Consider the following 12,686-nt stretch of genomic DNA (forward strand, 5'->3'; position numbering starts at 1 on the left):
ACAGGCTTCATGCAATGTCAGTAGTGTGTCAGAGTTCAGACAAAACCAGCAAAGCGGACCTGGCTGGTCTCCTGTGCTGTCTCCTGCTTCAGCAACCCAGTAAACTGGTTGGATCAGTGAATAGCAGCTGCATCATCCCATCGCTTCTCTGAAAGCAAATCCAAAGATCTAAGTGAAGAATGGCTCTTTTATTATATTTGTCGTTAGGTTGGAGGTTAAGATCTGCAATGTGCACCCATTACTAGAGTAGTATATGTTGGAGTTCATTGTGGTCATAAAGCCGTTCACCATTTCTTTCATTCAAGGCATAAGATTTGTTTTCACTGGTAGGAGTAGGGGGGCTTTAGAAACGGAAAATCTGATGATTGACAGGAATTTTAGAACAGTGAAATAATGATAAAGTTATTGAAGAAGTTGTCTGCTCTAGAAAACAGACTGCTGATCAGAACACAGGAAACCGAGACTTAACATTTGTGCTCTACTCGTAATTTGTTGGGATGATTCTGAATAGGTTGCCATCTCTTTTGAGCACTGACATCCTTGTTAGCAAAAAAATATTCTTTTGGTAAAATAACTGAAGGTTTGTTGTTATGAAACACTAACAATCGCTACAGATATGTTTCCATGTACATTAATATCACTTCTGTGAGGCAGGATAAAATTTTCTAGATGTTATCAGAGTAGAAGACAAGGACCTTAATTAAAACTCCTTTAAGTAATAACACATAATATTTTTAGTCTTTGGAAATTTGTTGTATTGTCAGTTGGATGTGCAAACCCTAATCTGCAACACGTATCTCAGGAAATATAAAGTACCTGTGAAAATACTTGTGTTGCAAAAATAATAGTAGAAAGCTTAATCATTAAAGGTGAGTTGTGTAAAGTTATCTATTACTTTTTTAGTGAACTAAAAATAGCAACCAAGAAAATAATCAGTTTGATGAAAACTGTGGAGGTCCATGCAAAGTGTTTTGAGTTTGCTTATTTTAGAGTTGGATACTTTATTTTAAAAAATCCATAAAGTAATTCCAGATGTATTTTCACATATTGAAAGAAGGAGGGGAGATACCTGGTAAAAGTTTTGCTTCAGTCTGATCATTTAAACTTCCTGAGAAGCAACAGCAGCAACTGAAAGCAATTTTCATTTGAAGCAAAAAAAACCATTAAAAACTTAGAAAGTACTATTTTAAGCACATGTGAAGTGCCAACACTCAACTAAGTGCAAAGTAGTACCCAAAAAATGTACGAATGCTAAAAAACATTGTTTTGTGTTAGCTGTGAAGTAAAATGGACTCATCAGTTGTCACAGGCTGGGGCGTGTTTGTTACCTTTTGGTACCTGCTTTGTGTGTTTGCATCCTGAAAAGTCTCCTTGATAAATAGGAGGCTACTTATTATCTCAAATACTTTATGCATTTGGGCTGTGCAGAGTGAACCTAAATAACATTCTTTAATATCAACTTGGGTATCAAATAACTTTTCCTGATTCTGGACACTTGTGTTTAACATGAAATAACTTTGTTTCTCATTTAGCATACAGCAGGGTGTGTTGCCTTTTGACCTAGGAGTGTGTTGTCTGTCTAATTATCCTTTGTATTGTTTTACTGTTCCATGCAACTATCCAAACAATTTGGTGTGGCCCTGGCAACTGAACAATACTGTTTAACAAAGATTTCCTTGCTGCACTTGCTCCCAGATTTCCCACGTAGCAGTAGCTCACATCAGAGCAAACAAACAGGATATTGTTTCAACTGAGTAATGTTCACTGTTTTCAAGAGATTCATGAAAATAGTTTTTCAGTTTTGAACTGTTGCAAGTGGTATGGGTTCTGGTTCCAGATTTCATCTGAAGTTCTGTAGAATGGTCCATGTTGTGAAGTTTCAAAGCAATATTTGAGACTTACATTTTCTCTGGCAGTGAAGAGTAAAGAATGGCTTATGCTTTGATGGCAAAGAACAGCAGAAAGAAATTATTTAATCCTGTCTTGTAATGAGATTTTTCCCCCCATTAAACATACTTAAAATCCACATAAACCCTTTCTACGATGTTATCAATTGCAACTTCATGAGTAAATAAATCCCACTGAACATAATTATACAAGATAATAATGTTGTTTGACCTAGTTAAGAAATCTGATAATAGATTTTGGCTTTTCTTTAAGGAACTGTTGTATATCTTCTTAAACACAGTCAAGCTTCCTCTCCTTTTCCCCTCCTACGTATTTGTTTTCTATGTGTGCTTAACTAACTTGCTAGTTTTACGAAGCAAATAAAATCATGAACATTGTCATATGCAAGGCAAGAGTCACTAATGTGAACCATTGGTGCTGTCATGAATTAGAGTCCACAGCAAGTTCATAGATGGAAATAAATCCCAGAAATTTTTTCTGCCTTTTGCATACTCTGACATTTTAGCAGAACTATATTTATAGTGCTCTCATGGCAGTGTTTATAATTGCTTCAGTTTGGGAGTTTTCTGGTTTTCTCTTGGGTTTTTTTGTGGGTGGGGAGGTTTGTTACCACCTGAAGAGTTTGTGCATGTGAACACAGAGATTGGTAACACATAGGACTGTAGGATAGCCTTTACTCTGCTTTGCTTCTGGAAGAATAAAGAAGGCAAGTCGTGTCCCTGCACTGGCCCTCCTCTCTGCTGGCATACACGTATGTGCAGTGTGTGCATCGTACGACTGTGTCAAAATTACAGTGGGAAAAAGAAGAATGTGCCTGCTGCTTTTCCAGTTCAGTCCATTGCACAGCTGCACTCCTGTGTTTGCTTGTGCAGGAGGAGGTGGTACAGGGAAGCAGCTGGTTGGGAGGGTACTGAAGGTATCTGTGAAACCATAGCCAAGGAGTGGGGTCTGTGGCATTGCTGGTGGATGTGAGGCTGTCCTGGCACCACATCTGCTTGGCTTCATGGTCATGCCCTCTGCCTTGCAATGAAATTTCTGCAGCACTTACAGGAGCTGGTTGAGTTGTAGTCCAGTTGCTTCCTTTTTTCTTGCCGGCATTAAATTTTTGCCGAGTTTACCCCTTTCTTATGATGTCTCCTGAGCCTGGGGAGAGGATTTGCCTGGGTTTAGATCAGTCTAGACAGCCTTGGGGTTTCATTCTTACTGAGAGAAGCTGTTTATAGCTTTGAAAGTTAACACACTAAGATGGTCCCTCACTGAAGATTTTTTTACTAACATGAAGATAGTACCTCAAAGATCATCAGCTCTCAGTGTTTTCCTAATTCTTAAATGACAGCAGTTTTTTGAAGGTGGTATTTTGAAAACTGCTGATAGAATTGTATTGTGTAAATACACTATTAAGACTTACCTACATAATGTAAATCTAAATATAGTTTTGGATTAGGAAGCACAATAGTCTTTCTTAGTATTTCTGTAGAAAGAAAAGAACTGGTTGAGCACCAGATTTTCACTCTTCAGGAGCGGGAATTGTACTGGAGCTCTGGCATATTCCCTTCAGTACAGGTTTTGTGAGGATTGTGGTGTACTCCAGTAGGTAGTCTAGAACAAGCTCAAGCAGCTGCTTTGCTCAATTTCTTCTGACCAGACATAGCTAATGATGTTCAGAAGGAGATTTAAACCCTCTAATTTCTTTCCAGTCTGTTTGCTTCAATTTGTCATTTAAAATCAGAGAATCCAGTTTGTTGAGCAGAACAAAGCTTTTACCTTTTTTAGAAACTCTCACATTTGGGATAGAAGCAACTTCTACCATAGGGATCTAGATCATAGCAGTGTCTGTGATGCCCCATTGCCTGGGCTGTGTGGGATGTGCTTTTCTATGTCTTTTAGGGCCTCTGGTAATGAGATCAAAGTGCCAGATTGAAGTGTTAGAGGGTGTTCAGAAATGTTTTATGACATACATGGTGTGTGCACGTTGTTTTGGTGTTACCTCTGGTTCCTGGGACCTTGGCAAGTCCTTCCAGCCTCGAAAAAGGCATACTGCAGTTTATGTGCAGCAAAAAATAGACATTGCTCCAGCTAAGCAGCACATTTGAACATTAACACAGAGCAAAAAACAGGTCATGTATAGTGCTCACAACATTATACAAGGTAACCTTCCGTTTTGATTAGAAGTGAAGGTGTTTGGGGCCATTCAGTTTGTCACTCCTGTGGAATTGCTCCATATCACATCATTGATAAATGGTACATCTCAGTGGAAGCTGAGGAAGTCTGTGTTATGTAACATAAAATGTGACTTTCTGAATTGAGAGAAGAAGTGAATGGCAGAGACTCCAACTTGAGCAGATGTGAAGTACCAAAGGTTGGGTCTCCATGGCAACCAGTATGTTCATAAATGAGTTGAACACTGAAATTAATGTTTGAGTAAAAGTTGTGGATAAAATTTAGCTAATAAGGTTTGCACATGTAAAAACTGAGAACACATAAAAAAATGTGTTCAGCAAAAAACCCCCAAGTGCATCTCCTCACACTTCACCTGCCAAAACCCTTAAAAAAGCTTAACTGAACAAATTGGGAGATACGATAAAATAGACTGAACACAGGCTCAGCTATAACTGTCTTAACAAAATAAAATCTTGATATCAATAGATAGGTATTGTTAATATCAATTCCTAATATCAGGTAAAAAATAATCTCTGCCATCATGGAATATGCTGGGGAAGTAACAGACTCTCTGGGTACATCTGGGTGATCCTTAAGAGATGTCAACAATTATTTTCCCTTATAGTGTAGAAGATAAGAATTGTAATTATTTACTCTAATTGTTATGTGTGTTAAATTCATGTGTGAGTTCTGAAACATGGTTTTCAGTACTGCAATTCACATTGCTGGCAGCTTTGATAATAAATGTTTTTAAGTGCTTGAGGAGAAAAATAAAAATAAAAATGTATGTTTTGCATATGACAATTCCAGTATAAAGGTGAAAGCGGTAATTCTTAGTAAATGAGACTAAAATAACTGTAGTTATTTATATAGATTAATTAATTAGTATTTCTTACACAGAGCAAGTATTTAACATTTGTGACTAGTGAGTGTAAGAAGATTAGTTAGCATGACATGGCTGGAAAGGGTTTGTGTTCTTGTTAGGAAAATCACCTTACTGACAAAAAGTACCATGGAAATACTTCTCTAGAAGATATTTGAACACCAAGGAGAAACCTGAACTTCATGAATGATCTGTAAAAATGGAATCAAGCAGATGGCTCTCACAATATAGGGGAATAACCCTTTACATTGAACCTTTTGATTTTTAGTCATCCTTGAACTAGAGTTTAAACCGTATGTTTAAAGCTGTAATCTTTGTCATGGTCATCATAGAGCATTTTGTCAGTAACAAAAATGAGCTATATTGTAAACCCTTATGCAACTTAAGAGTAGAAATTCCCACATAATTAAAACAAACCAAAAATTCTTCTTGTATGTTAGAGCTAGTTATCTCTTCCTCCTGATTTAGAGAATATACTGCGTGAAAATGTGTATGTAATGGACAGGAAGGTAACAAGTACAAGGACTGTGTTGAGAAGCTCTGCTTAATAGCTGTGTTTTTCTTCTCTTTTTTTTCTGCAGCCTCTGCACCACCCAGCAGAGTAAATAAACGTAGAGTTTCTCCTAGTGTTATTTCCACCTGGGAGAAGAGAGGCGGCATCATGTCTAATATTACTATTGATCCAGATGTCAAACCTGGCGAGTATGTCATCAAAAGCCTCTTTGCAGAATTTGCTGTTCAAGCTGAAAAGAAAATTGAACTTGTAATGGCGGAACCTTTGGTGAGTCCTTTTTTTCCTAGTATCCCTTGAAATGGTCCTTATTTTTCTAAAATAGGCTGGTTACTGAAAAAAAATCCCCAGATATTGTTGACTTTTGCAGGGGATTACTTGAAGAATAAAGAGGCTTCTGCAAACATGGTTGCTACCTGCTTGTGCTTTATTGACTTGTGTTAAAGCTGTTATGCAGTAGTTACTGGAAACAAGACCTCTTAGTATTCATAAGTCTTGTGAAGTTATAAAAGGAAACAGCAGCAACAAAAAGTGTTCCTTCACTAATACTGTGAAGTGTGTTTCCTGTCAATGTTTCTTTGAAGTAATACTTGGACAATATACTTTCAAGAGAAGATACATTTGGGTTGTTTCCTGAAGTAATGATATTAACACCTGGAATAATGTAGTAGGTAGCATATATTGCAGATTAGGCAAAAATGGAAAATTCTGTTGGTGATCCAGACTGTATGATCTTGAAATAAATGGATTTCTTTTAATGTGGAAATTTCTGTGGGGAAAAAAGCCACAACAAACAAAACCAACTTCTTTTTTTTTCTTCTTTTTTTAAAACTTGGAAGTCTGCTGAGCACGTGGGATGCTGTGGCTTGCAGAAGGCCAGTGGACAGAAGGCTTCTGTTTGACACTGCTGCCTGCTGAAGTGTTCATGTGCAGAAGGTCACACGTTAGCACTTGAGCCCCTGTTTTGAAACTTCAGGAAAAAATGTTATTAAAAGGCAGTCCAAAAGAACACCAAAATGGGGCTAAACATATTTTGTGAGGTCACTCGTGGAATTATCTTCACCTACAGCCACTGGCAGATAAAAAGCTGAAGGAAGTGAAACATGTCTTTTTACGCACTGACGTAGGTATACGTTACACATATGTTTTCGTGCACCAGGCAAGCCTACAGCTTAAACCTAAACTTGCCTCCCTGCTTAGAGACATCCAAAAGAGTCAGGTCTTCAGGAGAGTTTCATAAAAAAGCGCAGAAACTTTGTAGCAACAGAGGCACACAGGTGGTGAAGGGTGCCTGGCTAAGCAAGGAGAGGAGAGCGGGAAGGGGAGGGAAGGCAGGGAGCTCTGCTGCCCCTCTGTATGCCCAGTGCTGCTCTCTCAGGCCCTTTCCATTCAGCTGCTGAGCATGTGGGCAGTGACACAGACTGTCTGTAACTGAGGTGAGCTGAAGAGGCCTTTCCTGTAGACATAGCTAGTTCGGAGTTAAGTCTCCTAAGCAGAATACTGGTAGCAAGGCAATTATAATACCCCTAGAGTTCACTTGTGCTGCAAACCTTGTCCCCTGACCAGATTAAATAAATCCTCTGACAACAATACCAGGCTGTGTCTCCTTGTCACACTGTTGACTGTTAATTAAACAAATGTTTTTAAATCTGGTAATCATACAAAATCAAAACATCTCAGTGGATTAAAAATTAGAAACCCCATGAAAATACTGAAATAATACTCTTTTCAAAGAAGAGTGATTCCCTGCTCTGTTATCTGGTGAGGTTTTATAGTGATTGCATAAAGTCCACCTTAGTCAGGATCTTATTAGTAAAAGATTCTGAAATTACTATTTTATGTGTATAAAATGTGTATAAAATTCTTTGGGGTAAAATAAGAAATCGTAAATATTTCTAGAATAGTCATTTGTGAAGGTTTTAAACAGTTCTGTCAGGGTTCATTTGCTAAGCTGAATCCTCTAAACAAAATGTATTTTAATGAAATCAAGTGTAATTGACATGCATAGTCAGCTTTCCTTATTTTATATTTGTGGAAAGGAAGGACTATAGAAAACCAGCAAATTAAAAGAGCTGCAAAAAGCTGCGGAAAAGTGAAACAACCTGAGCCTTTGTAACATAAAGAGGTAGAAAGGAATCCTTTGGTGTCTCACTGAAAGGAAATACTGAAACTACTGAAGCAGGTCTATTTTTTATTTAAGTACTGAATATTGAGTTCTAGTGTATGCAATTTAGTAAGAAAGATAAAAGGCTGAAGGGGCACTGGAAAGACACTGTGATTGGAGAAAAAGCTTTAATGGAAGAGAGGAAAGCCCTTTATCATTTAGTGTGATCTAATTGTGTGGAATGACTTGGCTACAAACAAAAATGTGGAGAATATATATAGTGTTACATAAATCCTTAGTATGTTAGATTAGGCAAGGCTGTTGGATGAAGCTGATGGAAAGAATCTGAAGCCAGACCAATTAAAGTTTGGACCTAGACAGTTTTTAAAACTTGAAGATGAACATGCCAGTGGAAGACCAAAAATGAACTAAAAAATAAATGAAGTAAAAAAGTAACTGCAGATCAAGACAGCACCTGGAGGTGGGGGAACAGTATAATTTTGGCTAGCTGTATGGGTTTCCTTTAGAAATAACTGACTTGTGATTTTTAAAAGTAACCAAATGGTTTCTCTGGCTGTAAATTTACTTACATACTTTCCTTTTACTAATTTAATTAAGACTTTTCTCCTTGCAAAATTGTAATACCTCAGAGTTTCCAAAGTTAGAGAGTATTTATCAGCAAATGCTTAAAATAAACTATTCTAGTAGCAAATGTGATGACAGGAAGGAAGATTATCCTTTTAGTGACTTTTTTTAATCAATTATTCTCTATCTTTTGCAGTAGTATATAGTTTTAAAGGAAGAAGGGCTTAAACACAGTTTGTTGTTGCTTGAAAGATACTCTTTCTCATCTGAGAAGGATGACACTGAGGACTGACACCAGCCTTCCCCAAATGTGGCAACAACTACCAGTGAAGATTAGTGATAAACTCAGTTATTTGTATTTTGTCAGCTGTATGTAAATATGGATGGTTAGAATTTAAGCAGAGTTCGACACGGTGCCACCAAGTTTCTAAGGTGCTATCTCACTGAACTGTAGTTGTCTCATGTTTAAGTCAAAACTAGGGAAAGTATGTAAACCTGTTGGCAACACAAGTGATTTTAGTCCATCATGAAAATACTAAACATGACTCTGTACACTTCTGCAAGTCTTCTCTGGGTCCTTTCAAAAGCTTGTCTGAAGCAACTGAGCACAGTGCAGGCTTCAGCGTGGTGCTTCTTGTGCTCTGCCCTGGCCCGGGTCAAGGGGCAGGCACTGCCCAGCCATGGGCTGCAGGAGGCAAGGCAGCATCTCGGGTCTGGTTTCTTTCCTGCAGCTTGGAGGACAGAACAAAGTACTACACTGGTTTGCTGTGCACATCTGAGCCACCCTGCTGAGGTGTGCCAGCCACCCGAGGAGGGTGCCAGGGAATACTGGAGAGGGGCCAACAGGTGGTACCTTTTTTCCATGGGTGCAGCTGTTTGCACAGCACACACACCTCTGTCTACATCCTGATCTTCCTGATCTCTGCTGCCTGCCCATATGTTGACATTTCTCCTTTACACAATGGATGCAAACTGCTCTTTGGTTAATGCAATAGTGGTTTGTTTGGGTTTTTTTTCATTTCACTTGTAAAAGATAAATGTAGACCTATTATTTTCATCTCACTCTGAACTTCAGGAAGCCAGGAAAATAAATCTTAAGTTATTAATTCAGTTACATTTTACAACCTTTACTTTATACTGTTGGATAAATTTTTATAAGTCATGTGAGATGACTGGAGCCATGACAAAGCAGAGGCTGAAGGAGGCATTAAACAAAAATAAATTTTAAAGCCATGCAAATAATTGAAAGGCCTTGATAAACCTGTGACTGGGTTCAATAGTATTATTTGGTTATGTCGCCTTTCTTTGGTTGATGTTACGTTAACTACAATGATATTTACCTTTTAACTGCTAAGATCTTAATGCTGAGGAAACATAATAGGGAGGGTTATGAACTTGTAAGGTCTGAAGGACCTCATTTAGTATAGATTATGGGAGGCAGGCTAAACTTTCAGAACTATCTTAAAAATAGTTTGCTATCTATTGACATGGTTTTCATCTTCTTTGTGTGAAGACTTACAGATTATTAGTTTGCTTCTCTCTGATCAGTTATTCTTTTCTTGAACAATTCTTGAGTTTAGACACATGCAGTGGGTATAATAAACCCACTGTTTCTTCATTCGTATAATAGTTTTGTAGTATTATGGTGGAAACATGGTGTGTCCTAAGGAGATGTAAGGAATTTGACTTTTCCTGGGAAAATCACTTCTCCATCTTCTCAGGAAATAGTTTACTAGTTATTCTCCTTCAGCTCATTTAGCAATGATACAATGTTTGTCTAGAGTGAAACATTTCTTGTGCTTCTGCTTTGTAGATAATTATTTGTGCAGTTTATCTAAAAACACAATACAAATAACAGGAATTCTCCTGCAATAGGTATTCCCTTATTAAAAAAGAGAGGAGTGCTTGTTAAAAGTTGCTTTGCAAGTGGCCTCTAGAGCTTTTACTATCTGCTTTGAAATGTCAGTTCTTATAACAGGATTTTGAACAGATTTTATATGTAAAGTTATGTGAATTTGAAAGAATCAAGAAAGTGAAACCTTTCCCCCCTTGCTTTTGAATACACAGTGAAAGGACATTGACTAACACATGAGTTGATCAACAAATAGAGCTATTTCAGAATATTAAATGCATTTTCCTGAAACCACCTTCTTCTTAAATTTTTTTTTTTATTTAAGCATACTGGAAGCATACATAAATGGTAATGTTTCCCTAAATAATTAAGTGGATTCCCTTGGATTATAGAAAGTGAAGATGGCTTGTGAATTGGTATCTGTATTATTTCAAATTATACTTTCAGAGTAGGCAAATGCTTTTTCCTGGGCAATGTTGAATTCAAGTTTTCAGAGGCTGCAATAGTTGCCAGATACTGTGTCCTTTTGAGGATCGAATACAGCTGCACTCATAGCAGAAAATGTCAGATATTGTGTCATGTTTTCAAGATTACAACTAGGACAAGCAAAAATAAGCTGCCAGTTTGAATCTTTGATCTGGTACATGCAATATGGATTTTTATCTGTTTAACATACAGCCTGTTTCTTGCAGCCTCCAAGTGTTAATCACCAAGCAATGTTGACTTTCTAAGCTTTTGTCAACAATCCGACAGCCTGGGTGTTCTCATACTGAACTACTGAGCAGTTGCTTTGTACTAACAGAGGCACAACCTGCTGAGAGCAGTACAGGCTATCAGTATTGCTGATACCTCCTTTTATATCTCACAGCAGGCAAGTTAACAGCTTTTCCAGCTTACTACTGGATTTACCCTGCTCCATAAAACTTCTTTGTTTGCTTACTGCAATCTCATGTGAGCTTTTAACTTCTTACCCTGAGTATTTTTTCTACTTTCCTTGTCAAAGATAACATTTTGGACTCGTTTATAATATCATAGTAGTTTCAAATTTGTTAAAATAACAAGAGATGCTCATCAGATCTTTATATATCTTGCTGTTTTGTAGTGTGTCCTTAAAGCCCTTACTACAGCTCTTGGCTTACTGTGATTGACTGATACTCAGAGCCAGCGCGTGGGACTCAGTGTTCTTTTGTTTTCCTTTTTTTTCCTTCACTTTGTTGTTGTTTTCTTTTTTTCTTTCTTCTTTTCCTCATCCTTTTTCCCTTTCTGGATTATCTTGGTAAGGTATAGACCTTTAATTTCTTATAAGCGTGTAACTTGGTACTCTACACAGTGATCTGTAAGGATTGCTATTTACTGTTACAGTTCATGAGTATTTTGTTTCTTTAATGCTTTATACCTCACTAAATTATTTTGCCAAGAATATAACTTAATTTTGCTTTTAATAGAGTAGTATGTCTTGTGGTACTGGTAGCAATAAATATTGTCATACTGAAATTCTGGTAATACTGTTTCTTTTCTGTACCATACAAATTCATTTCAAATGTAAAGCAAGTGATTAACATTCCCCTTTTCCTGGACTACGTTTTCTACTTATTTTTCATTGCCGTTCAGAGAAAGAGCAGATTGGAAATGCATTGAACAATTGTCTCTGCCTTTGTGAAGGCATTTTGAAATTTATTATTGTAACTTAGAAGAACTGGCATATATGAACATGAATACACTTGTTAATTCAGGTGGGAAGGGCTTTCACTCTGAGTTTTACACATGGCACCCACCACCAGCTATCCCTATTGAGCAAACTGCTGTAGGCCCTGCTGTTTGGGAGAGGCCTTTAACATACTCTGTTTTTCAGTCTTTAATGTTATTACTGTTCAGTTACCAAATGAATTTTTGTGAGCATACTTCATATCTTCAGAAATAGGTCTAGCTGAAAAATAATGCAAACATTTACATTAAGTGTTACTTCTTTGTTCTGTAATATAACTGAGAAAGAAGGAATCTGTCTTTGGTAACAGTCAATTTAATTGTGAAATTTATGTTTATTTTTCTGTTAACAGGAAAAGCTTTTGTCCAGATCTCTTCAAAGAGGTGAAGATCTTCAGTTTGATCAGGTAGGAGACATATAAGTGAAGGCAACATTTTTGGATTAATGTGGGCTCTGTTTTTGCCGGATAGTGGTTCCACTGTTGTCATAACTTGGAACATCCACCTCTGAATCTGTGTCAGGAGATTTAGACCTTCACTGTCAGACTTTATTTTACATTGAATGTTATGATAGTAGGTAAGAAACAGCTAGAACAGATTACCTATTTGAAGGTGGCAGTGAAAGCTGGTGGAGGAAAGAGACTGAAATCTGGTGGCTGACAAACTGTCTTAATTTATGTCTACTATCACTTATTTTTTTGGTGTTTGGGATTCTGTTTTTATAAACAAATAGTGTTAATTTAATGTCAGTAACCCGGCTTTTACTGAGGGCTTTTTGATTCTATGGCAGAAGGTGTAAATTAGATTCAAAATGATGCTTTGTCCTTGCTGAGAATAGAGACACCCTGTGAGGCAATTCTGTTTCTCTTACTGTAAGTAAAGTGAACTGTATCTGGAGTGACTCTCTGCCCAGTTTCTTGATGTTTGTTCTCTGTATTTCTAATTCTTCAGTAATACAGGCATGATTTTGTCCCTTAAG

General features: G+C 37.3%; 1 protein-coding gene across 12 annotated transcripts in view; it reads left to right on the plus strand.

Moving 5' to 3' along the window:
* Positions 1 to 12,686, plus strand: part of FRYL (FRY like transcription coactivator) — a 172,598-nt gene that overhangs the window by 66,458 nt on the left and 93,454 nt on the right. For 11 of the 12 annotated variants that reach the window (XM_071556514.1, XM_071556512.1, XM_071556516.1 and 8 more), the window contains 2 exons: positions 5,533 to 5,732; positions 12,061 to 12,114. In XM_071556514.1, coding sequence (XP_071412615.1) covers positions 5,533 to 5,732; positions 12,061 to 12,114 — 254 coding nt within the window. Of the gene's footprint in view, positions 1 to 5,532; positions 5,733 to 6,379; positions 6,586 to 12,060; positions 12,115 to 12,686 lie in introns of those variants that run through there. The other variant, XM_071556521.1, reaches the window with a different exon arrangement.

This window comes from Pithys albifrons, chromosome 5 (assembly GCF_047495875.1).
Source record: "Pithys albifrons albifrons isolate INPA30051 chromosome 5, PitAlb_v1, whole genome shotgun sequence".
Lineage (NCBI taxonomy): Eukaryota > Metazoa > Chordata > Aves > Passeriformes > Thamnophilidae > Pithys > Pithys albifrons.